The following is a 27,975-nucleotide window of genomic DNA, read 5'->3' on the forward strand; positions in this document are numbered from 1 at the left end:
CACTACTGACATACAGAGATTAATAAATTGAATGTACTCTGCTATCAGTCTAGGTGTGCACTTCCCGCTTCAGCCGTTGATAGTGAAAATTAACATTCGTTAAGTATTGTCTATACCAGGGACAGCGAAAAGCGGTCGCAATTCAAGTATGGTGTAAAACTTGTAAAAATATGTCGATATTATCGAGTAAACTAAACAATGCTTCCATTTACACCCGGAAGTTGCGTAGATCGTTGAAACTAATGAAAAGAAAGACAATTTTAATGTTTTGAATTTTTTATTTATTGAGTACCTATTAGGGAATTCTAAATTTTCAAACTCTTGCAATCTTTTTTTTGTGACGTGTTCAAACAGGAAATACACACAACACCTTGCGTGGTCGGACTCTACCTTTACGATTACTAGATATTGCATCACTTTTGCGTATCATTGCACTCAAACAAAAAACGCGATTAAGTCGTGCACTCACGAACAAACAAATGTAATAGATTAAATCAAACAAACAAAAACACAGAAAGAAAGCCAGAGCATTCTCTCACAGTGTTCTATATTCTAGCTCTTTTAGTTTAAACTTGTTTTGTGGTTTTAGTTCACCAGGCGAGCAGGAACAGAATGCTCTAGCTCTATGTTCTTGTTCATTTGGTCTAGCACCTTTACTGTTATCGTAGTAGATTTTTGGGTTTCCACCGTGTGTCCTTCCTTCTTTAGTCGATGTTTTGGGCTCGTTGCAATGTCGAGTAAAGAAGGAAGGACACACGGTGGAAACCCAAAAATCTACTATGATAAAAAACAACCGTGAAAGCCTCAAACATTCTACCTTTACTGTTCTTTTCTATTTAATAAAAAAGAATATAGCTTGTTATCAAGTCACTTTAAATCAATCATTATTTTTCAACACTTGCACTCTCTGCGGACCTTCTGTCAAATAGGTTGTGCCACTGCTTTAAATCAACCAGTCCAATAAAAATATATTCATCGTCCTGGAAAAAATCTTATTCATTGTACTTATTCTCTTTTAAAAGGTCTTTTTAAAAAAAGAGTGTCAAGCCCTGCTCTGCTCTACAGCATGATGGTGTATTTAATAGAGGATCCATCTCCGAAGCCATGTGTGTGGGTTCGAATCTTGCATCTCGCAAACATTTTGAGACATTGTGAACCAGAGTTAGGACTCAATGAGTTAAAAAAAGTCAGTTAACATAATCTCCACCCCATATGCTCCGCTTAGAAACGGAAATGGTATTTTTTTTAAATTATACTCTAGGATGCATGTAACGAGTATGCTATCATTTTTTTAAAATCTCACAAGATAGCTGGGAATTGAAAAATGAAACCAACTAAATGAAGTATAATATATTTATTGAAAAAATACCCAACAAAAATCTTAGGACTAATAAACTTTTCATGCGTACATGTAAAAACATAATAGGTCAAAGAAAATATTTTTTACGATTATAGAAATCAATATTGTAATATTGTATTTTTAAAAATTTATTTGCAGTAGTTACGGCATTGTTAATATTTATGACACTTTGAGAATGGCCCCTTTAAGGAAGCATACAGAACATGTTCGATAATATAATATGCGTTTTTGGCGAAATTTTGCGCGAGGTTTTTCATTAATGTAATCACTTAAAATTGTAATAACATGTTTTTGTGAAAATGAACATAATATGAAAATTTCCTGAGGTTATGGTAAATTTAGTACCACGAGGTATTACAATACATTACAACAAACACAATATTCCAATTCTTAACAGCAATACATGAATTACAGTAATAACTAAAACAATTGAAATCGCTGATTAAGTACACTATTCTATGGGATGATTACATCAATTAGAAGAGATTCTTATGTTTATATCAAAACGAAAAAAAGTGTTAAATATCATCATTGGATAAACATAGATAAAATTACAACATGTAGAAAAATAGCATTGCGCTAGCTATACTGTACATCATATAAATATATAATATTAATTAAGCATTTTTGATTAACAACATTGATGTTTTCTTTGGACAAATGGCTTTATTGGTACTCAAGGTACAATAGCTGCAGGCAACTGGGGAGCATCTTATGCAGCTCGGACAGACTGAAAAAAAATAATTACATAATATCTTATATAAAGCTGCTGTTAATTTCCATATGGGAGCAAATCGTCGCTTAAGAAACAACACCGCGGAAGTCAATTAATTAAAATTTTCAGGGGAAACAAAAAACGTCTCAAAAAATTGAAAATTGATACCTTTTAACTTATTTTTTCTGTTGAGTTAAAAAATATTTTTTTTTTCATTCAAAAAGAATTTTTCCATAGAAGGAACACGGTGTAGGATTTTTTTACCTACCGAATGTTATTCAAAACTCAAAACCGCCAAATGGGGACTTACGCGGTGTTGTTTCTTAAAAGACAAAATGTGATGTGTTGATTGGCTATATTCAACTATATGCACTAATTAGTGTGATGAGAATTACAGCACTATGTGATGAGAATTACAGCAACACTACAATCTTTTGAAAATGTCATTGAGTATTCAGTAGAAATAATATATTTCAAAATTGAAATATCTGGCATGGCAGAAAATATTACACCTCAAAATACCACTTACCATTTTAATATAATATGTTACGACTACTTTTCTTTTGGATGGAATTTTATTTTTGCAAGTGCTAAAATAAATTGTCTGATTATGAATACAATTTAAAAACTGTTTCAAAACCATTGTCATGTAGTTCTAAAAAGTTTGTAATAAAGCTGGTAAGTGGTTTTGGATGATGATCAAAGTTGATCAAAAAGACTCGACATCACTGAGCTGATTTGTGTTACCACATCTTCACCCGTCATGTATATGCAGCCGCAAAAAGGGTAATGAGATGATAGAGTGAGTATGTGATATAAAATGTATTTATCGTTAAATGAAATCGATTGTAATAGCTATTAAATATTTCACAGACTACATTTATTATTTTTTCATTTACTACGAATCCGAAATACTATAGATTGTTATATATTTTTTCTTCATAAATTTGTATGAGGGTTAGGTAGTGATGGAAACTGATGTTTCGTGATATTTAGCGGTAGTAAGATAATATTTTATTTTATGAATAAATATCTTCTGCATAGGTTTGCAAACATCCTTGTGAATTTTTGAAATTTGCATCATAATTTTCATACTTGGTAATTGTCAATAATAAAAACAATCCCAACTAAAATTTCATGATTCAATGCCTAATTATTGTATCATAAACTTTTAATTTCATAAATTTAACTAGCATTCAATTTAAAAGCAAAAAGAAGGTGGGTAAATTCATATAAACAATTAAAAATAATGTAGGTACATTTTGAATATGAGTTTGCAAATGCTTTACATTTATTGAAACATTAAAAACATCAGCAATTTGTAGTCTTAGTTCAATGAATACCAAGAAGTCTGGACTGATACAGTTTAGTGTGCACTATTTATGTCAGATCTTAACAGCCTACATCCACACCCACCACTTGCAACTGCTATATACAGTGGAACCATAAGACTACCCACCCTAAAAATTCAAGATGACAAAATCTACTAACTAGATTGTGACAATTGTCTTCTGAGATAAGGAACGGCTTTTGCCAATGGAGTTCTCGCCACACAATCCAATTATAGAGGGCTATACTAACAGAATAACCACTTCACAGAGGTATTATCCCTGGGTAATACTAAACTTCCTCCTTAAGAAAGCTCATATTATTATCAAACGTGTTGTTCCTTCACGGCAACGCGTTGATACACATGTGAACAAGGGCACGAACTGCCATCAGGGGAAGTGCGTTTCAGCAGCTAATCACCCAAAGTTTTACAATGGTTATATGAAATTAATTTCTATTAGTGATTTTCAAGCGATAAGGAAGTCAAAAAGGTGGAGGGCTTAGTTTTCAGAGAGACTACAGTGGGTTCTCGACTTATGACGGGATTCCGTGCAGCCACCTAGGTCATAAGTCGAATTTCATTATAACAGGCAAGTGCTTGCTGAATGAAGCAGCGTACCTTTGGTATCTGAGTCCATACTTTAATTTTTTTAATTGCATCATTAATTTGGTTAAAAGCTGCAGCCATGTCTTTTAGAACAAATTTCTTGGGTGGTTCTGTAAGTTCATCTAGTTCTTTTGGTGCTATTACATTTTAAAAGCTGTATTTTTTCATCACATTTCTTTATTTCTGGAATGAAACAGTTGTCAAACCAGTCTTGAAAAAGGTATTGTGTTATTCATGCCTTTTTATTTCAACGATAATGTAGCGGTAAAGTAGACTTATCGATTCCCTTGAAGGCTCTTGGACTTATGGAATGATAAATAAAAAAAGTACTATAGCCAGTGACATTTACAGCCAACAAAAAGGTTACACGACCTTTACATTCTTTAAAACTGGGCATGCAATTAGTTTCTATTTGAATGTATATTCACATTATTATCACCCTCTTCAAATCTTAGTGACAATATAAATTCCTGTGACAGGCTTGACACTGTTTTCCCATAGGGGGAGGCGGGGCTAGTTGTTACGGGGGCATGTTGTTACATCCTAGATAACTCTCCCGCTATAAGGTCCTATGGCGTACGTGTCACATAGGAGATGTAAACATCCTGTCCGCAGTTGCTGACGAAAGGTCGCCTGCATTGATTGTATGCAGTTGAAATAAAACCATTTTGAGTGAATTTCGTGTCTCAAAGCAACTTTTGTTGGCCGAATTTGAAGTTTGATTGTTACCAAACTATAAGAGGTAAGTTTTTTTAAAGTATGCTATTAAAAATCTACATATTTATGCTCATATTTTCATTATTTACCGATGTTAATACATTTCCCGTGTCAATATTATAACAATTTCAATTTTATTTAGGTCAAAGGAGCTAGTTGTTACAGTGAGGTGAGGGGGGGGGGGGGCAGGTTGTTACTGTAAGAATTAACTCCACTCACTACCACTTTACTACAAATTCTTTATTTGCAATAGGTAGGTACTTATACCATCTAATTTTATTCTTCTAGATTACAATCTTACAACAGTGAGGACAAACAAAAACAAAACCGATAGAGGTAAAATTTCCCAGGAAACTTACAACAGAGCGGCTAAAGGAGTAATTGAAAACAGAATATTTCTTAGAAAAAAAACTGCCCAAGCATACAAAGTAAAATTTATGACCTTACAATGTTATATAGAACGTAAAGATAACCGTCCGACCACTTCCAAGTTAGTGGGTTACGCAAAACCTCGCCAAATATTTTCTGTCAATCACGAAAACGAGCTTGCAACATACATAAGAAAATTTAGCAAAATATTTCATGGCCCAAGGAACTAAGAAACTGAAAAAGAAAGTGGTGTTATCTTCTTCGGACTCAGAGAATGAAGAATGCTTCTATTTAGAGAATCATACTTGCTTTAAACCTGGGCTCACATTTACTGTATTCGTGGGGATAAAGTTAATTTCATGTGTCAGAATTATGATTTTAGTGACTAAATATAAATGCAAAGAAAATCACAAGGAAAAAACTCACTTTTACATACATTTTCAATTATTGTTTTAGTTGGTAAACTGTAACCACTTGCCCCCCCCCCCCCCGGTTGGGGCACATTGTTATAATTTTCATTTTTTGTTTTTAATGCAATTGTAATTTTTGTAAGGTACCTATGTATGGATACAAATAAACCGTATTGTAATAGCTAAATATATGTAGAATTAGTAATAATTAATATGTGTCTTAACACATTGATCGCCAACTAGTTTTACATAAAATAGTTAAAAAATGATTATTTGTCTCTAAGGTATTATTTGATAGGTAATGAAAGAATATAATGTTTTTTTTTCATTTTGATGATTTTTTTACGTAAATATTGGTTTTTATGATGTGCCGGCCACATGTGTCCGTCGCGGCGCCAACAAGTTAATTTATTCTATTACGCCGGGCCGGCCACTTCGCCGGTCACCTGTCCATATGTGTTGACGAGAGCATGGTGCCATTTCGCGGTCGAATTATATTTAGATGTAGATAGTATAATAAACAGAAAAGGCACAAATACGGAATAAAAGTTTTCAAATTGGGTAGTATAATACCTGGATACACATAAACTGGAAATATAGGTATACATACCTTATAATCATTTTTTTTATTCTATTTTTTTATTATTTACATATTTTTTATAACTTACATTTTTGTAATCTATTTAATTTTTATTTTTATATCAACGAAAACACATTTAAAATTTAAAAGGAAAACTTTTTTTTTCATTATGTACCTTCTTTACATTAGTGAGCCTATATTTTGTGACTGGGAAGATATATTTTCAGGCCAAGTGGCAGTAATATACAGAAGGGCCATGCCGGTCACCGCGTATCGAAAAATGCACTGCGCGCATGCCCGCCGGCGCTGTAGAACAACTCTACGCAGGTCTTCTTTGCCGGTCACCGGTGACCCCCATGGCCCCCTGAACGTAATCCAATGCCGGTCACCGGTGACCCCCATGGCGATCAACGTGTTAAGATAAACGGATTTCAGATATTTAACCTTTTCTTTTTTTGTAACAACAAGCCCCGCCTCCTCCTACTCATTCATGCTGTTTTATTATTTTTATTGTCAGCTCTATTGTCTATTGTCTTTCTCTTATTTTTATAAATCTTACTAGCCATTTTGGGAGTAAAAAAATCATAAATAGATTATGTAAAAACGAAGTAGAACTCTTAATTTAAACCGTGAGAAAGCTACCGTTCACAAGCGCGCACATAGAGTGACTAACTACATACTACAGCAGCGCATGTGGGAAGACAACACATAAAAAAAACATTTTATGTTTATCGTAAGTGCAAATGGTCGTAAGTCGAGAACTCACTGTATTATAATTAATAATAATAATGTCATTGCGATTGTCATGCTGAGGTAAATAATATAAATGCCCATCGTTTTATCTAGGAAAAAGGTTTTAAATTACATTTTTTTGGATTGGCTTAGTATTTTTTGCTTGATCTGATCAAAATTCATTTTGAATAACGAAATGATAAATATTTTAGGTTTATAATGTACTTTTTGTATGTAAAACCACTATTATAAGGTAAAATTGATAAAAAAGTTATGATGAATTTCAAAATAACGCGGTTATACTCTTGGTACATCTGAAATGACTTTTTACCTTGGAAATATCGATGCCAGTTAAGGCCCGAACAACTTCCGGTACGCGCTGTACAATAGCCAGTACTTCTCCAGTTAGCTTGGCAGCTCCAATATCTCCATTGCCACAAGATACCATTGTCACCTTGCGTGCCTGAGATAGCGGCGCGGCCACTTCAGCTGCCACCTGTGGATTAATTCACAAAATAGTATTAGAATTTGAATTATTCATTATCTGACAAAACCTTATACCATCTGTAAAACAATTCTTTTGCAGCAGTCCATGAGACACGATGTATCAAATAATTATTTATGAGCAGTTGGGTTAATTTGTTTCATATTACTGATGTAAACTGACACAGAAGCACCTAATATTATGCAATATACACCATGAAAAACACTAACATCATTTTCATGTCGTAAATATATTAAATAAGACACCATAATGTATGCTGAGCAACCACATACTGAACTTAACATGACTCTGTTGCGAATATAATAATTAGAGAATAAAATATGTGATATTGGACCTGCCTCGGCCATGGATGCCTCAGAAGTATTAATTAACCAGTCTGTTAAAAGATGACGATATTCCAAGGTGGTCATAATTCTCAGCCACGAGGGAACAATCAAGAAGGAGAGTTCTAAATGGTCGTTTTTTTAGGTCCTTACGGTGACTAATTAAAAGTGCGGTATTTTGAAAAACCGCTGATAAAGATGAATTTTACATACCTTGGGAAGAGTATCTAAGAGCATTTCCAGCATAGCAGCTTCCTTGTACTCATTCCAGGCTTCAGCCTTCTTCGCAGCTTGCTCAGCCTCGGCCTGGGCCTTGGCTGTAGCCGCAAAGGCTTCTGCCTCTCCTCGGGCTCGAACAGCTTGAGCCTCGCCCTCCGCCTCAAGAATGGTGCGCTCACGGTGAGCTTCTGCTATTTTCTCCAAGCGGAACTTCTCAGCTTCAGCAGGTCTGAAAGCGGAAGATTATAAGAAATAGTAAGGAGGAGATAGAAAACATGGTGACAACCCAAATACCAACAAAGATAATATATACAGATATATTGTATTTCTGTCATGAAAGCGCATATTGTCCGGCAACTTCATCTTGGCTACGTGGCAAATCTGTGAACTACGTACAGCTAATCGAATTTCCGGTTTCAAATTAGGAACGCCCCCAAATTTTTCATTACATTTTTGACACTTCGTATTGGACGCATCTATCGATTTACGTAATTTGAAGCTTTTTATATTCAAAAGATGTCTAAAACAATACGAAATGATATTCGAATTATTATCAGTAAACTTTTGATTTATTGCGAAGAAGAAAAAGAGTCGTATTTAAAAGGCGAGCTTATACAATACTTTTCAACAAGCCCATTTTACGGGTTCCTGTCATGTCAGGTATGTCAAAATTCAGTGTTGTAATACTAGAAATATTTCCCCAAATACTGGAAATTATGTTTGTATATTATAAATTTATGTGTATCGTAATCTATTTTATTAATATTTTTAGACGTATAATAATTAAGTATAAATGATCATTAGTTAGTTAATGAATTATCCTATTTTTTCCTAATTATTTTCCTAATTTTTAAACCGATAAGTAGGTACATATTGTTTTAAAATTTATGTAAGGTGGATATAATTTAATTTATAGAAAATTATTTTCACAGTATGTGTTTCTACAACAATTTTACTAAAAATATGATATAAAGACATCATTTGTAAATTATAAAACATGTGATTGGGTCATCAATATAATATTGAATATGTTATATCTTTCACTTCTACTTTTTTACTCATAATTTGTGTTCTAGTTATTTAATTAATAAATACCTGCAGCAATATTATCAGTTAATGTGGGTTCAATGATACATTTCCTTCCAAATTCAATAATTACGCTGTATTAATTAACCTAATATAATAGTAATAATTAAGAGGTGAAATTATTTGAAAAAAAAATTCTATTGATATTTATTGAACAATAATTAGACTTATAAATTAATGTACTTATAAACTTACTGAGAATAGAATTGATATAAACTTAAAACCTAATTTCGCGGGATATGTTTTCTCAAAAAATGACAACACTGTGAAATATTCTATACGCGATAAGAGCGACTTCCTGTTGTTGCCTAAATAATGTTGTCGTACAGTACCTGTTATGCACAGACCTGCATTTGATTTGATTTTTGCTACTGTGTATACTATCTAGCAAAATGAAGGTGAGCCTTAGTGAGATAATTGCACTAACAGACGATGACTGCAATAAAAGCTAACAGCAAGACTATTCAAAATAATAAATGACACGAAGAATTATTGTTGAATAGAGATAATTTAGTCATCATTTAATATTTTAGATCATTTAACAGTATAATAATATTGACAATATAAAATTTTGTATGAAAGTGAAAAAGGTAAGGAAACTAGTAATAACCTGCGGACTGTAGCCTCTAATTCCTGTTGTTTACGTTGCACCTCCTGTAGCTGGACAGCGATCTCTTGAGTTCTCTCCACCACTTTGATCTGCATCTGTTCTTCCTTGATGCGCTGTTTTGTTTTAGCAGCCTGCAGTTCGTATGCCATTTCCGCCTCGGCCTAATGATAAAGAAATTGTATAAATCTAAAATTTATTCAATTCCATAGTATAGAGTAGTTTCGCCTTTTAAAAAACTGTTTTGTCATCGAGTCACAAAACCCGCTCTGGAGATTATTTGTATTTAACCCGATCGCCGCGGATGGGACATATGTTGTTTTTTACATAAGCTCTGATACTGGGCGGATGTCGCAACTGTTGATATCGAAAATTGAAATGTCGGTAAAGTAGGAAATACTTCACGCATAGTATTAATTTTTGTATTGAAAAATGCTCTGATTCGTGTTCGTACCGCCATATCGATAACTTTGTCAAAAATATGTTGTTTTAATTTCATAAACATCGATCTTTCGAACCCCCTCGATCTATCGAGATTCGCCGGTACGATTGCATCAGTTCAAATCTACGCGGTATTTTTCGCGGCTGCGCAGTAGGTATACAAAATATATTTCATTCGAGTTGAGTGTGCGCCGAGTATTTACCGTGTAAAGTTGAATTCACCGCGATTTTTACATCATGTGCGGGAATACGAAAAAGACAACCAAAAAACGAAAAGAAATTTGTTGTAATATTTCTAAAAATGTACTTGAACTTGTGTTCTGGATTATGTCATTTATTACTCATGTGTCTCCCTAATTGTTTCAAAGTCATAAATCGAGCTCATTTTTGAAAGTCGTAAATATTTAGTAAAGATGCGTCCACACGGAATGAAAAAATATATATTATTATATTTTAGAGGATTGCAAGTTTTACCAATAAATTACGAATTACTATGAAGGAATATATAAAACGTATAAATTTTTGCTAAAAAAACACACACGGGTAGGTATAAAATATAATATAAATCATGGAATATTGACTTTTCAACTATATTACATATTATCTTCGCGTACAATTTAATGCTTATAAATTTTTTAAACCTTACCCAAAAAAAAGTTTTTATAGCAATTCAATTCAAAAAATAAATATTGTTTTTTTTACAAAACATAAAATGACAATCACTAACATAATACAATGCTCAATAAAACTGAAAAGTAATCTACAAAATCCAAGTTTCACTAAAAATAAAAAACAAAAAAATTATTATAATATTTTCAACCAGTGTGGACTCACCTTTACGCTTAAATTAGAATGGCCCATAAAACATGTAAAATGCTGACACAATCTATGCCACGAAATAAAACTGGTGACTACCATCCAATTTTAATGGATTTGTCATCAATAAAATTTACACTAATTAACAATAATTCATAAGTCACCAATAAAAGCTATTATTTTCAATAATTTTTATGGCATTTTTAAGTGTTTTTAACAAGAGTAAAATAAAATTAGTCAGTGATTAATTGCCTTCATGCACTTGTTTTGAAGTCGAGTGCTTTGTCATAGAAAATGGCTACAGAGTTTATCCGAACAAAGCAATACAATACGGTAGTTTTGTTAACCACTTACCAGTTTGATTTTGGTGAGGAAGAGTGTCTAAAAATTGTCAGATATTTTTTTTAACATTTTTTAAACAATTTATTAAAAATTTTCACATTAAATTAACACTTTTTTACAATGTTTAAAATTTTATGAAAAATGTCAAATTATCTTTTAACGTTTTATTATATTTTTTTTTACATGTTTTTTTTTTACATTTTATCACAACCGATATGTAGGTTTACAATGTTTTGAATTTTACGGAAATAATTTAATAAGTTTTTTTGGTATGGTAAATTTTGAAACATTCAATACACAACCCTACATCACAATCCGGACAGTAGTATCTCGTCTCCTTCCGTATTCGTTTGCCGTTTTCATTCCTATGTGAGCAGCATACTTTGCACTGTCTAGTAGGCTAGTAGTAGTGGGCTAAAACTAAAATGAAGCTAAATAAGTACGAATAATATATACTTATTTTTTACGAACTCACGTCTAAAATGTGCACAATGACAAAAGTAACTAAATTCAAATTACAATAACACGCGACATACCTAACACAAAAATAACTATGAATGAACAACTGAGGTCATTGACTAATCGTAATATACTCAGTACCACTCTGCCCGGCTGTAAATAAAGCTTGTATTATGACATAAATGTCTCATATATCAATCACACATCAGTCAAAACAAATAAAAAACTGCGTAACAAATTGAAATATGATCTTTCCGAATGTGGCTCGTGATAAACATTCCTGACAAGTTAACAAAAAAAACGCCCGAGCGAGGCTCGGGCAAGTCGGTGTGCCGAGTGAATCCGCGCCCGAGCCACACTCGGGCAAATCAGTCAAGTGGTTAAAGTAAACACAGCAGTGAAATTCAACACTCCATTATGTGTTTTAGTGTGGCACTTGGATCCTTATGTATCTAGGCATGATAACAGTTGTAGCCACAATTTTTAACTGCCGTATTTATTATAATACAGCGAAGAATAACATTTCGAAAAACCTACCGCGGACAGCACATCTTTTGTATGGAAACTTATCGCGCCGATCGGGTTAATTAAAAATCACAAAAAGCAGTTTTCACTTCATAACACACGTCAATGTCTAGAATTTTATTTTCTCATAATATTTACTGTCATGAAATTTATAAAATAGGGGGTTTTAACAATGTCCAGAGCAAGTTTTGCGACATAACGATTAATATCCCAATATGTTGTGATAAATTAGCATTATTTTGCAAAGCATCATGAAATGAGTACATAGTAAATGAGTGTGAAATTGAATTAGTCACCTTTTTAGTTTGAACCTCCACATCGTAAGCGGCTTTCTTTAGTTCGAAATCTCTCTGGGCCTTAGCAATTTCAGTGTCGTTCAAAAATCGTGCAGCCATGCGCTGCTCTTCAGCGATAGCCTCTTTGATCTGAGCATCACAACGAGCTTCGGCTTCTCCAATACGAGCATCCCTTTTCACTTCAGCTGTCCGAGCCATGCCCAATGATTTCAAATATCCCTGAATGACAGAATTAGCCAAAGATTTACAATCACATAATAGGTGTTAGTAATATTTCAATTGTTAGTTCAATAAACCCATCAAAATCACTCAAATAATTTTTTTCATTAACAAATGATAAGTCAAATAGAAGTATGAATATGATTGATCACCATTAAGAACTATTATAACTTGCATATAGATATAATTGCCTTTTTTCGTACAATTGTTTATTGTAAAATATTGCCGATTGTAGTATTGTTACAATTAGTAACACTCACTGATTAATGATTGCGTCATCTAAAATTAGTCTTGTAATTGTAATTCTATATTGTTTTTTGTTCTGCGTGTTTCATTCAACACTTAATAAATTACGAAGTGGGAGTTCTACTTATTTACAAAACATGTTATTGTCAATATGTCAGACAATTAAACTACATTCATTTATAGAAAATATATTAATTTATTTTGAAAGATTTCATATCGAGAATTAAACTAGTTAATTAACTAATCAAAGCTTCTATTGCTAGATATAATATGTTACATCTTGATAACGTTTCCAATTAGAATGCCAACATGATAAATTGTCAAATTCATTCTGAAAATTCATGATAGAAGAAAGGAATAGGAAGACAAAAAACCACTTACGGCTACATAATATACATTATAATACTTGGTCGGTAAAACACCAACTATTATAGATATTTTTACTAAGCTAACTCAATTGACTTCTAACCAAACTGTTTTTATTATATGTATTAATGTTTTTGAAAAGCTATATTTGGTATTTACATCGAACAGATACAAAGTGGAAGTATTACCATGGTGCTCTGACAAAATTGGTCATTGAAAAGTTAATTTAAAGTGATATAAAGAAGATTAAAATATATGTAACACACCCCCCGCATGCATAATAGAATTTCAACCATGTTTTCTCAAGAGGCTTGTTATAAATATATAGATAAAAGTAAAAAAAATATACAAAAACACAAACGTTGGATTGTAAAAAAAAAAAAATGTATGTAAGTATCTATTAAACAAATGTGAAACACCCGTGTAACATAAAAAGCGTGTTTTGTGTGACTTTCTTTTCTATACACTTAACATTTAAAGTTTGGACATAAAACGTAATCTAAATGATAATTGTTTACTGATTGGAATAACTTGTGTAAGTATATTTAATCTAGACAAACCATTTGACAACAAAAAATTGCATGCAACCCAAAATTGATAAACCTATTCCACCAACATAACAAATACATCCCCTAAAGAGTTTATATGTATCGTGCAAATAACATTTCCAAATGTGAATAGTTTATTTATGTACATGGTGTCATATTGCGATTTGACAGGAGGGTAGATGGGAAGGGAATTTAGGGAATAGGTAATAATAATAATAATATTATTGTTATGCTGGGAAAGATAATACTGTTTCAAATAAAATGGTTGTGTTAATACATCTGTGAGTGAAAGGAAAAGGGATAAAATGTCTAAAATAAAACACTACTTTTCAGGGGTGACCAAAATAAGTTTTGGACAACGTGGCATGTTACTTAATTATGTTGTCTACAATTCAGGGCATTGGTCTGAACTGTCTCTTTACGCATATATGCATTATGGTTGATTTGGCATTTTTAATCAATTATTCAATTTTTAGCTTATCTCCTTCCTTTTCCACATAGATGTTATGATATTGTATTCGAAACAGAATTCTAATTGATGTACTATTTTATAGGAATTACTTTAAGTGACCGGAATTTCGCTTTACGGCATCTTCATGTATCAGTATTAATTTGCTATAAATGTAATATTCAAAAATTATAATTAATGAAAACTGTTGCGTAAAATAATATTTATGTACAACATTGTCCTACAGAAGTAGGCTTTTAATTTATATCATGAATATATACATTTGCCCGATATGGTTTAGTAATGTTTACCCTATGGTACAAATATATTAGAAAAAATATTCAGTATACAAAAATAATATCGATATCTGTATGCAAAAGAAAGCTACATGTACACATTTCAATTAAAAATCTGTAATGATTTGAACCTAAATTTTGAAGCAGACAGCTATGGATATTAAAGGAATAACAGTGGCTAACTGAACAGTTTTGTCCTCATTACTATCTCTCTGCTCAATCTGAAGAACCCTGTAAAGACTATAAAAACCAAAATACAAGCATCGCCAAGTGTTACAATGAGTTACAATGAGTGAAACGATTTGGCGTAAATTCAACTAAAGAGCCAACCAATTGAAAGCCTGCTGATTATATGTAGCTAAATATTATAATATGCAGTGTGCTGGCACATTAATTAATGTGTTATATAAATAATTGATTAACACCACACAGTGTGTACTAACTTACTGAAACAATAGTGTCTAATGTAGAAGCTATCTATATTTTAATATCATTGAAAAAGTACTTAATATTTTAAGAAGCATTTTATCACATTATGTTAACATGCTTGGCATATTATTAAGTATTGTGGAATAAATTAATGTTGCTACAAATTAATTTACAGCAGCAGTGTCAATCTTGAAACAAGGTATTTTTGATTTAAGACTGGTATATTGTCAGCATAACATACTTTGGTCAGAATCTAGCCAAATATTGCGTGTTTAATGAATGTTGACGAAGTGACATGACGATAAAATTTAATGGTCAGACATACCTTGGCCCCCTGTCGCAAAAAAAAGAAAAAATCAAATTATGTCTGGGTCATTGACTAAATAATAGTATGTTCACAACGGTACAATGTAAGTCACAGTATTAGAAAACAATCAGAGAAATATCTTAAGAATATAAAAGTGTAACACAGAACTTAAAATAAACTTAACGTAAGTAATTCGTACAAAATTATATTAAAATTTTTAAAGCTCCATAATACCTGATTTGGAAGATCTGATATGAATACTGCATATCAGAGAACATTTACTGCATCGCTAATATGGGTATTTAACCTAATACATAGACCACATTACGCACAAATCAAATATCAGCTAATCACGTAATGTTCCGCTCAATGAAATAAAAACTCAATATAATTCTGCCAAATATACATCAATAACTTAAATGTGTAAACAAAAATAAAAGACCTACATACATGAGTACTATTTACCTCTTCGTCTCGAATATCCTTTAGTGTATAGGATACTACCGTTATACCCATATTGACCAGATCACTTGAGGCCACCTCGAACACCTAAGTAAATAAATTGATAGTCGATCAAGCACATGACATCCTAAGCGTACTTAGTGCAGCTAATAAACCCACAGTTTTGAGACAAACCAATTTCAAAGTATGGCTCTTTTATATCTATTTCTATATTTGTTTTATTATATTTCCTGATTTAATGCATATTATATTTTATAATTGCTTTTAAATATTTGAAAAATCATACCTGTATGCAAAATTTATGCAAAGAATGATGATTTCCTTAGTCAATTTATTGTGATTTTTTCATTTATTTTAGATGAGCAAAATGAATTGGTCAATTCAAATCAGTCAGTCAACAATATTCCTTAGTTGAAAAAACATATCTACACATGGATACGTTTATATTTGTTTTGTAAACGTTGGATATAATATTATTAACTGAGCATACATCTAGTAAATTTCCTCTGGATAACCATATTAACCGGATGGCTGCCAATGACGTCTTAAGACGCGGACTTTTCCGTGAACGGAACGCCGCTCATACAAAAATTACGTCTTTGGAGGACCCGCTTTAAACGGGAAACGGGGGGGTAAATCCATTATTTTAAACATACAAATATGTTGAACACACAACGACATATATTGGGAATGTCGTCACATACTTAGTATTGAAATAGACAGGCAGTAAAAAGGTTAATATTAAAAACTTCAACTTATACGGAATTTTTTAAAAACATTGGATCTACATTTAAAAAAAAAATCTATCGACCGTGTTTAGGAAAAAGGGCGTAACCCACACAGAACAAATTTTACAGCAGAGCCAAAAAACGTTTTTTGAATGATTTTGGTTTAATATTAATAAAAAAAATAGGCACAGACATTGGGTGCATGATGGTTAATGATTTGGTGTTATATATTTTCGTTCTACTAATAATTAAAGAAGTTATTACATAAAATCATTAAAATTGAGGGTAAATGCTTTTTTCCTTAAATTAAAATTTAATTAAAGCTCGATTAAAACCTGAATTTAGATAATAAATCAGCATTTGTGGCTTACTTCCTTTTTACAGAACGTGTATTTAGTTGTATACATTGTTAATATCTAATAAAAGCACTTTTCGAAAAATCGAGGGTTACACCCTTTTTCCTAAACACAGTCGATATATAATATGGAACTGATAGATAATTGAATTAAGTGTCATCACCAATTTCGAAAGAAATTTTAGAGAAGACGGACACATCATGTTAGATTTCCGTTGTGAAGAAGGAAACATGTAACAATAATATGTAAACATATTTTTTGGAAGATTGATTGATAACCATATTCTCAATTTTTCATATTCAGGTAAGAGTAATAAGGGAACAACACAAATATCAATGAACCATATTTAAAAAAAAATATATCAGTGACATGAGGTGAATTTTGCTATAGGGATGCTGTTGAAGAAAATCATAAATATCTACTATTTCCTACATATTCTCGACGTAGGGTATGTAACAAATAAATTGAATTTTGGCTGTCTCACGAAGAGGTTTCGTAACAATTTTTTTTTAACGAGAATAGGATTATAGGACACTTGCTAAACCTACTAGATCCATGCTATGGGTCCAAACACACATTGAAAAAACAACAAATGTGATTTTGTCAAACATGGGATTCGAACCTGATATTTTATAAGACGATACATTACTGCTCAGCCATCACAAGCTATCTATCAATCAGCTAACAATCTATTAGATATAATTTATTATTTGGGGTGTCTATTTTAAAATTTGTGGCATGATTGGTTTTAGCATCAGTTTCTTTTTCCATCACATTGTACTTACAAATTTTTAATATATGCCCATTTATGAGTCGATACATCCCATATAGCAAGCAATAAATATGATATTCCTGTGAGTCATTGAGATATATTTTTTTTAAAAAGTATGCTTTTGTCTGATTATGGAAGTTATAGATCATTACATATCGTAATTATAATCAAACTGCGTTGCAGACTGTTAAACAAATTGAATAATTTCAGACAATTTTAATTGCTGATACACACCACATTATCAATAGTTTTATATCACATGATATAAAAATTGTTTTTGGAAAGCACCTATGTTACCATAGCTTATTTAAAAAATGCTTTCAAGTTAATTCATTTACATGGATCGTGATCTGAGGGCAGCGGTAACTAGTTTGATTGCAAGATTTGAGAAAACGATGTGGTGAACATGGTTACACAGTGACACTTCGTGGGTTAAGCAGGCAATGCACTACTTAGTGCTGCACATTTTAAGAAGCAGAAAATAAAGGAAAGAAAGAGAAATAGCCTTAGGTTTTGTGGAATGGAGATTTTTTTGCCTTCGGATCCATAAGGCTTGCTCTATACATCAGTGGTATGTGTATCAGAATGTTACAGAATTTAATTGTTTTTGTAGATTTGTGTTGCTTATATTATCAATATTGTATATGTAAATTTACCTGTTTCGAGAATTTCTTACGGTCTTTATAGATCTCTTCGACCGTCATAGACCCCATAATGGCTCGTTGGTGTCCTTCAAGTGTGACAAGGGCGATATGCTGGATTTCCACCTCACTCTTCCCAAGGAACTGCTCACAGGCAGCCAGCAACATTTCGGAGTTTTGACCCTGTATTTTAACCTGAAAAAAAAAAATTATTGAATTCTCCCTTCTTCGCATGTAAATTCAGTCATCACAGGGTGTTATTTCTATCTCAGCTTGTAGGATCATATCGTCACCGTTCAGGCAAAAGTCACCAACCCTGAAAATGGCAGTTTTGAGTTGAGTATGTCACACGAAGCGTAAAATTATGTTCTTTAAGATGCAAAAGTCACCACGGTACATTAGTTAGTAAAATATTGCTTAAATCCGAATTATTTGTTTTCCACTAAATAACTTTCGATAAAATCTTAACAAGCAAAAGTCATTATAGGTGAATAGACATTATTGACTCTAAAAAAATAAATCCTTCGTTATAAATATACAAGCAAAAGTCACTATACTATGGATGGTGAGTTTTACTGATTTGTCATTTGAAAACTTCTAACACTTGTCTGAAATACGCAAAAATAACCAAACAGGAATAGTTTACCTAAGCTTGTTATAATAAGATCGCTTTGGTCAGATTATTAACAAGCAAAAGTCACCAAACCATAATTGAGCTACCTTACCTCCTTCAAAATCTTCTAGATGTTTTAATTAGCATCAAAAAGTAAAAGTACCTTAAAGGAATTATTAAGAACACATGAGAAAATAATGTAATGTAGATAAAATCTTAAAAACATTTAAATCTGATTTTTCCTGCATTTTCAAACTTTCAAATTGCGATATCTCAAAACTATGTTTTTAGGGTTGGTGACTTTTGCCTGAACGGTGACGATATTTACATTGCATTTTAGTGCTATGCCTGCAGAAAAATAGGTATTCTAAGCCTCTCATTTCACCACACTTTTAAGCTTGCTCATCAGAGAACCTCCATTTTACCATATTGCCTTGAGTGCTCCCTATCATGGTTCTCAGTGATGTGAGGGCGTTTGATGTTCGATATTCAAGACTGGCACCTGACGGGAAATTTTGAACAAAGAATGAATCAAATCGATCCCAATGAAGAACGCATTTATTTTTGAAATGGGAATGTGATTTTGAAATAAATAAATGCAATTTCAACAAAAATAAATTCTAAAAATACAGCTTTCACTTTATGGCAAACTTTACATAAACGTATCTCAGCCATAAAGCAAGGCATTAACTGTACAAACACCAAAATGTTAATGGAAAATAATGTATAATATTTTTAATATAGCATATACTAAATATTTACAAAGTAAAATTAATAATCGTATTATCATATACCTGTGCAATACCAGTGACGGAAATAGGCACTCCTTGGCTGGTGTAGACAGTTGGACTTTCTACTTGAAGAGTCATGGTGTTGAGAGAAATTCTCTGGACTCTCTGAATGGATGGCCAGACGAATGCCCGGCCTCCAGGCACCAACAGTGGTTTCGAGTAGCAGCATCCTATAAAGATTTACCCAAAGACGTTGAAGAAAACCTTCTCTATATAGATGAACCCTAAATATATCAAAGTGAAACTGAAAAAAGGGCTACTAATGATTAAATTAACTGCACGTTATTCGACAAAGTGGATTCATTTGAAGCACACTTTACACATTATCGCACTCATCTGTGAAAAATCGCAAGCATTTCAAGGCAATTTTAGATTGGTTCAATCAGTGGATTCCAAAAATTATTAAATGTACATAATATACTGAAAAGATTTTGCCATGAAAATTGAATTTGTTACGGATGGATGATAGTCTTATTGATTACTTATTGAGGTAAAGGGGAAATCAAACGCTCGGATGACAGTGCCACGCAGGCGTTTATTATGCAACAAGACAACGGAAATACAGAGTTAAAAATTTATAAATATATCGTATAAGCTAGGTTGGGGCATTGACATAAGAAATACTTATCGTCCGATTCTTAGTCTAACACGGATTATAAAACGATTTGAATCGGTTGGCCGGGGGGGAGAACACAAAGGCAAAACTTTATGAATGGGTTACACGGGTTATAATATACATTGGCCTATCAAACATTTATTCTAGTCCCATCTTAACTTAACAAAAATTATTACGAAATTAACACTATTTATACCGTCAATATAAGGCTTTGTTTGAAGATAATGGGCCAAAGGCAACCACTGGTCTAAGCTTTAGGGTTTCGGCTGCCCAAAACCACCTTACAACCCTTGAGTATGTACCTTACAAGAGGGGGTGAAATTGTCTCCTGTTCTGGGAGTTTGTTTTTCATATAAATCCGTCAACTTGTCTAGTTGGTCACATTTACGACTGACTTTATCGTTCTTTTTGAATGATGGTTGGAAAGTTGTTAGGGGGAGGAAACCGTGTAGATGGTTGCGTCGGTTGTTAATCCGACCTGGGGCAAACAGAGACTTATATCTTACGATATTTAGACCCAAAAATGTACAAGAAAACTTAAAAATAAGAGCAATTTATTCGATTATTAGTCAATTTGCCGGGTGATAAGTAAGGCACAGCCCCTTCTAGGTCTATCTAATATTATGTTTATATTTATTATGACTAAATTATTGCAAACAAACAAAAAAAAGGAAATGCTAATATCATTTAGATCGAGACAAAGACTCGAAACGAGTGCGTCCCTGCTAAATACAATGCGACGACTTCCGACGGATGGCAGTCATCGCACGGTAGTTTTGAAACAAGACAGATAAAGAGATGGATTAACAATTATTAATACAGCACACAGAGGTAATACACAATATTAAATTATAGAAGTAATATTACTAGTCTTAATCCTAGGTAATACTAAAAAGAGTACATATTCTTAACGGCCCACATGCCCAACGTAGGTCAAAATGGAGATTTTATGGTATTTTCAGAGCATTAGCCTGAACATTCCTTAAACGTTGTAGATAATCTATTTATATAATTTTGAAGCCTTATTATCCTTTATATTTATTTTAAACATTTGATGACTGCATAAACTATTTTTATTACATAAATAAAATATTAAAAAATCATTTTGTTCGGTTAGGTACATGTTCAAACACGCGCGTTAGCATGATCTTACTCCCTACTTCAGTTATCGTTTGTAAATTTATGGCTACGGCCTTATGTTGTAGCTTAACCACTGGGAAATGCCAATAGAAATGGCATATTTAAAAAAAATACTACCTTACACTTAGGTCAATAATTATTATAAAACAATCATTATTCGTAGGATGATTTATCACATTTGAATGGTCGCGTGAGTTTTCTATTCGCCGCTAGGGGCGAATCTCTGCAGGTTTTATCTCAAACCAGATTATTTTTAGGTCTGCCGAGGGTATTTCGGGGGGTCCACTTGGGTGTTTGTCTCCCTGGTTCTGCAGGCTTTGGGGTCGTACCTTTGGCTTAGGTGTCAGGGATCCTCGGAGAGTCGTCGGTAATGCAGTTTCTGGGTTGTTGTTTAGGTTTACCGCTAGCGGTCACGAGGTGGCGTTAGGATGACCGTTCTCGTGATCCATTGACTGCGGCGGGAAAGTTTGATATTTTTAAAGATGCCGGCGCAATTATAATTCCCGGGTGGTCATAACATTAATTAGTCGCATTATTAAGTCAATTGGGGTGGATATTCGAGCGGTGGGGTCGAGTTCGTTCTGGGGGGAGTCAGGTTATTCCGCTGGTACGTATGTCTTTTCTGTAATGGGCTTTTTGTTTTTCGAGCTTACGCAACATGCCGGGTACCTGTTGTCGAGGGTACTTTGGCCTTGGGGGACTGGACCTTGTTGCGCCGCGCTTTCTAAATAACCGTATCGGCCGCGTCCCGTTGGTCCAGGGTAAACATTCGTATCGCGGTTGGGGCTCTGCATTTTAATTTGGTAATATTATATACGTTGACCATTTCGAACATGAAACATGTTAGGCTTGTATCGGAACCAAAGCATACAATATTACAATATAAAGATCGCGCCAATATTTTATAGGATAGACAGCCAAATACACTAATTTATTATTATTTAGATGAAAAATCAGAAAAAATCGCATATGCCATACATACATAATAACAAAACGTTAACACAGTCTGCCAAAGCTTGACAATTATAAACAGGACCCACAAGAAGGTTACTACCAATTCTACCACTAACATTTTTTTTTTTTAAATAATTAAATATACAGAATGTATGTTGTTGGTTTGATGAACCATTTATTGACTGCATCCAGGGGTGCTGGTTGCTGATCACTGTCCTACAATATCACGCAGAAGATCTGTATGCTAAGAGATAGTATTGCAATATCTGTATACAAGTAAATATTCAAAACACTATCAAGCATATTTGTGTCAATCAGTGACGTCCCTAGACAAAATGCCGCCCCTGGGCAGCGCCAAAATGTCGCCCCATTTTTATACAGTATTTTGCATCATCTGTGCACGTCTTGTTTCTCGTCACCATGGATGTCGAAGAGCAACGGAAGTAAACTAGACATCGCGAATGCGACAAAAAAATACAGACCTGTTGAACCTTTTATGTTAATTAATAAGTTGGTTTGAAACAAATCCAACTAGTGAGCTGATTTTTTAATGGAAATATATTTTCGTTATTACTAAGTTTAAGTAGCTAATTCTAAATGATTCTCCCCGATTTGCCGCCCTTCAAGTAACTGCCGCCCCCAAGCGACGCTCAATCTGCCTACCCCCACGGGACGTCACTGGTGTCAATCCACAATTACAATTTATCGAATATAGTCTCGTTAGTAATGTAGGTACTAAATTTTTTTCCTGATCAGATACTACACAACACTAATAACAACCAATATTCTACTACTACCATTTACTTTCAGTTGTTGATACCTACATAAATTGAAGATGTGAAATGTGTTGATAAGTGGAACTATTAACCCAATTGACCTCAGCATAAAAACATTTTGTCATTTTGGAAATAAATTCATTTGCAGCATCTTTATCTGCACTGGCAGCTTCTCCAGTGAATTTAATATTGTGTAGAGAATACCTCATTTTAAATTTGTCGAACCAGCGTTTACTTGCTTGAAACTCCATCATATAACCTTCTTTTAATTGAGTCTTCCAATCTTCATGCAAACTAAGAGCCTTGGCTAGAATAATTGAAAAACTTTAAGTCTTTTTGATGTTGATCATCAATCCATGATGACAAGGATCTTTCCATTTCATCCATCACTATGTGTTTTGGAAACAATCTTTGAAGATATAGTTCCACAATTTCCACAGCACCTAACGCAAGACTTAACTTGTTTACGTATTTGAGAAGGTGACGGGGAGCGGAGGAGAGAAGAGCGACTGCATGCAAGCGCACATTTTTTGCATTATCAACAAAAATCTAAATTTTAGGAAATGTACGAAATAGTGAATTGTACGAAAGTAGAACGTACGAAAGTCGAGGTCACCAATGAAAAATGTCCGGTATTACTTTTTTTCACACAATTCTAACAAATCCTTTTTTGGCACAACTTATTTTTAATGGATTTTTATATAATTGTGGAATGTTTTCGATTCCTACAAAACAAATTTGGTTGATACGCAAAGCATTTCTAATTTTTAAAACGTTTATTGTTTCGTACGCATCACTAAAATTATATTTTTTATATTGAATGGTAAATGGTTTTTCCTTTTCATATTTAAGACATTTAATTTTTAGCCAATTTACCTTTTTTCCACGAATGTTTAAGTTTTTATTTTTTATTAACTGATTCGATAAAAATTTGAGGTCATAAAAGTCGTATATTTTAGCTCGCTTGCTTCGTATGGCTTGCATCTAACGCCCATGGTGGCCGTGCGGTTTAAGCGTTGGACTATAACGCCGTGGGTCTCAGGTTTGAATCCTGGGTCTGGCAAGTACACATATTGTTTTTCAATTTGTGTGTGAGTCAGGGTATGGACCTAATAGGTTGAGCAAATGGCTGACATCCATTTCTCGTAAAAAACAAAATCTGTTAATACAAACCTCTACCATGTGGAGGCCCATATGATCCTATTAGGATCGGACATGGTCGAAAAAAAAAAAAAGTTTCTCACATTGTCATTTCATTACTTGTAAATGATATAATAAATCAATTCGCGCTGGTTTTGGTAATTGCCTTTTTATAGGTATATCGTTTAGATTACATTGAAATTACTTTTGCATTCTAGATGAATGATAAATAATCGCTTTGTATCAAATCTTCACGACCGCATGGCACTGTCAATCTCTTTTTTGTTGTTGTTTATTTTTAAGCCATGATTACTTTAAGTGTCCTTAGTCAATTGGGCTCTATGTTACGACCGTACACCCTGGATAAACGTCAGATTTCTATACTCAATACTTGAAAGCGTCTAAGCGAGATTTTTTGAGCATAGACAATCATCAGAAAAATTGCTATTATATGGCTTAAACGCTATTATAAGCTTAGACAATGAGAACAAATATAAAAATCTTTTACAACTAATAAAATTCAAACATTTTCAATTACCTAATAAAATTCGCCGTTTTCAAAAATCAGTATAGCATATTAGAGTTCGCCAATGCATTTCATAAAATTTAAATAATTATAAAGTAACCTTTGACACAAAGACACTCGTGCTTAAACCTTCGTCTAAAAACGCTCTGAAAAGTTAGGTAAGTATGCGAAAATAAGGAATATTTTTCAAAATAACGTTATAGATAACAATATTTTTTGTATAAAATTTTGCCGTGTTACATAACTAAACGATATTGTTATTATTTCAGATAATTTCGACTCAAAGTTAATCAATAAAATAAGAAATACGAGTGAAAATGGCTTGAATTGTTCTTATTAACTCTTTGATTAGTGATTGTTTTTATAAGATAATAATATTTATCCATAGTCAGTATTCCGTATTTAATTTGTATTCATTTAATTAAATGTATAATAAATAAAACAGGCTCCAGTTTATGATAATTAACATTTCGCTTCCACAAACAAATAGCCCGGTCAAATAGCCTCGATAAAACGGCTCACACTGATTGAAATTAAACGTCACTAGTTTTCATTAAAATGCCACTTTTCCTACTTAAAACTTACCTTTCGACATAATATACATATCATAAATATGCATGAAGCGTGTTATCTTTCATATTAAATATTATACCAAACTAACCTCGTATTTTTTTTTAATCTTAATTTTCTCGGTTATGCGTTAATACGGAATACTGACTATGGATATAAATATTACAATCTTTTATGAACAATCACTAATCAAAGAGTAAATAAAATCCATTTAAGAAATTATAACAATGTCGTTTAGTTAACACGGCTCAATTTTATATTTAAAATATTGTTATCTATAACGTTATTTTGAAAAATGTTCCTTATTTTCGCATACCTACTTATCTATTTAGAGCGTTTTTATGTGAAGGTAAGGCTCGCACAAACCATCGCGAATATTCACCAAGTACCCCATCAAAATATCCCGAAAAAAGCACCCGCCATCGGTACGGAAGGTCCGGTCAAAAGAGTCTCAAAAAAGCCAATGCCGCTGTAATGCTCCCTACTTACCTGTTGTTAATGAACAAACGTAACATTTATTCACGCAGGGGATCAAAAGATACAATGAAAGCCATCAATTTGTCATATATTTGGCTATTTTTTGAGACTCTTTTGACTGGACCTTCCATATCGATGCGGGTGCTTTTTTCGGGTTATTTTGACGTGGTAAATGCGAATCGATGGCAGTGTCGGAGCAAATAATTGTATCAATGATAATATAAAATTATTGATATATTATTTGAATGCTCGATACCGAAACATCAAACAATCGCAGCGCCCCATATTGAACTTTGTAAGATAATAACTTAATTCCCTTCGGAAATCTGAACGTCGCGTGCTCTTTCCCGTAAGCCAATACGAGCTTGATTGGCGAATAATTCGCTTTGGTGTGTGCACGAATGTTTTAGGTTACTTTATAATTGTTTAAATTTTATGAAATGCATTGGCGAACTCTATTATGCTACACGGCGAATTTTGTTAATTTAAAATGTTTGAATTTTATACTTACATTGTAAATGATTTTTATATTTTTACTTATTGTCTACGCTTATAATAGCGTTTTCGCCATATAATAGCGGTTTTTTCGATGATTGTCTATGCTCAAAAAATCTCACTTAGATGCTTTCAAGTATTGACTATATAAATATGACGTTTATCCAGGGTGTACGGTCGTAACATATAGCCGTCAATTGGTTGTAAGAACAAACAAAAGTTTCAAGATAAAGATGTATTTTGAGCTATTGTAGTACATCATTCGTACCATTGTAAGACTGTGCGAAATCACAATATAACTTCAATATTCATATTAGCATTTATTACAATCCTATTCTTCAAATTTATACCTAGTCTATACCTAGTCATTCTTTATAGAAAGACTAGAAAGACACTGCCATAGTAATAATGGGCATATTATTTCACTTTACCAGTACCTATGCAGGTGCTAAATTTCGGTTCAAAACAGTAAAGTCAAACTGTTCCAATAGCTCCTATATATGATTAAAGCATAGTATAAATATAATAAATATTAGCAGCATTTCAAGGTCATTGACAATAAATATTGTTGTTGAAAGACATTTAAAGTTTTCATAATTAAACATTATCTAAAATCAGTGGTTTAATTATTATTATTAGTAGATAATTACGATTATGACATAAGTACTTGCTAATACTAACTAATTAGGGCATCCTCGATTTTCTAGAATACAATTGTGATTTCTTATGGTACCAAACATAATCATTACTAGGTAGATCATTCCACACCTACAAGTCTAGGTGAATATTATAATCTATACGCATCACAGTAATATACCTACCTACATTATAAAAAAATACATATTGTTAAACGAAATCAAAAATTTTTTAGAACGAGTAGGTACATGTAACTTCAGTCTTTTAGGTGATTAATTTAATGAATTCAATAATATATAATTAATTTAAACGGCATATAACGGCTAAATTATTGAATATTATGTCTGTGTCTGACAGTGACCCGTCCTTTATCACCATGCCGGAACACGCTAATTAATGATAACAATATATTTTTGACAGGTCGCTTGCCTATTCGGAAATGATTTGGGTTTGTTTACAAGGGCATTAACATAGTAATCGACAATCGTCTATCAGAATATATATATATATATAATAATGTGTAACAAATAAGTTGTGTGAAGTTTATCTCTACAATACAACGTACTGAATATGCCAATAGAAGAAATAAATCAATAATGTATCTCAATAACGCATAAACAAGACGCGCCCATCACAAGTAGTGACATTTATCAATACAAACAATAAGGCAATCACGCGATAATAATGGCTAAATCTATACCTGATACAACGAGAGCCTCATTGGGGCCGCAAGTCACAAATCCCCAGACCATATTCGTATTTTCGTTTTAAAAATTAAATAAGTAAAACAACTCAATGATCAACACTAACAGTATATTAGTCTATGACACTAACCTCCCACTTCTTCCACTATACTAATAAATGTTACCAGGTTAGACTTATAAAATTTCCCATTGATGTCATAGCACATGACGTATGACACAATTATTATTGAAATTTCCCATTTCAATTTCAGATAAAAAGCCAATATTTCACAAAACTATTT

At 32.8% G+C, this 27,975-nt stretch overlaps 1 protein-coding gene across 2 annotated transcripts; it reads right to left on the reverse strand.

Moving 5' to 3' along the window:
* Positions 1-1,339: 1,339 nt before the first annotated feature.
* Positions 1,340-27,843, reverse strand: Flo1 (flotillin-1). Of its 2 annotated transcripts, none has more exons than XM_085943014.1 (9): positions 27,691-27,843; positions 19,664-19,830; positions 18,272-18,451; positions 15,763-15,846; positions 12,439-12,657; positions 9,563-9,723; positions 7,861-8,095; positions 7,151-7,315; positions 1,340-2,090 (listed from the first exon to the last, which is right to left on the reverse strand). In XM_085943014.1, the coding sequence occupies exons 1-9, from the start codon at positions 27,740-27,742 to the stop codon at positions 2,073-2,075; spliced, it is 1,281 nt and encodes a 426-aa protein (XP_085799140.1). In that variant the 5' UTR covers positions 27,743-27,843; the 3' UTR covers positions 1,340-2,072. The 2 variants fall into 2 exon arrangements, with proteins under 2 accessions (XP_085799140.1, XP_085799133.1); XM_085943007.1 differs by having other exon boundaries at positions 15,748-15,846.
* Between the last annotated feature and the right edge of the window lie 132 nt (positions 27,844-27,975).

This window comes from Rhyacophila brunnea, unplaced genomic scaffold (assembly GCF_057557595.1).
Source record: "Rhyacophila brunnea isolate RB1 unplaced genomic scaffold, BYU_Rbru_1.0 scaffold_1, whole genome shotgun sequence".
Classification (NCBI taxonomy): Eukaryota; Metazoa; Arthropoda; class Insecta; order Trichoptera; family Rhyacophilidae; genus Rhyacophila; species Rhyacophila brunnea.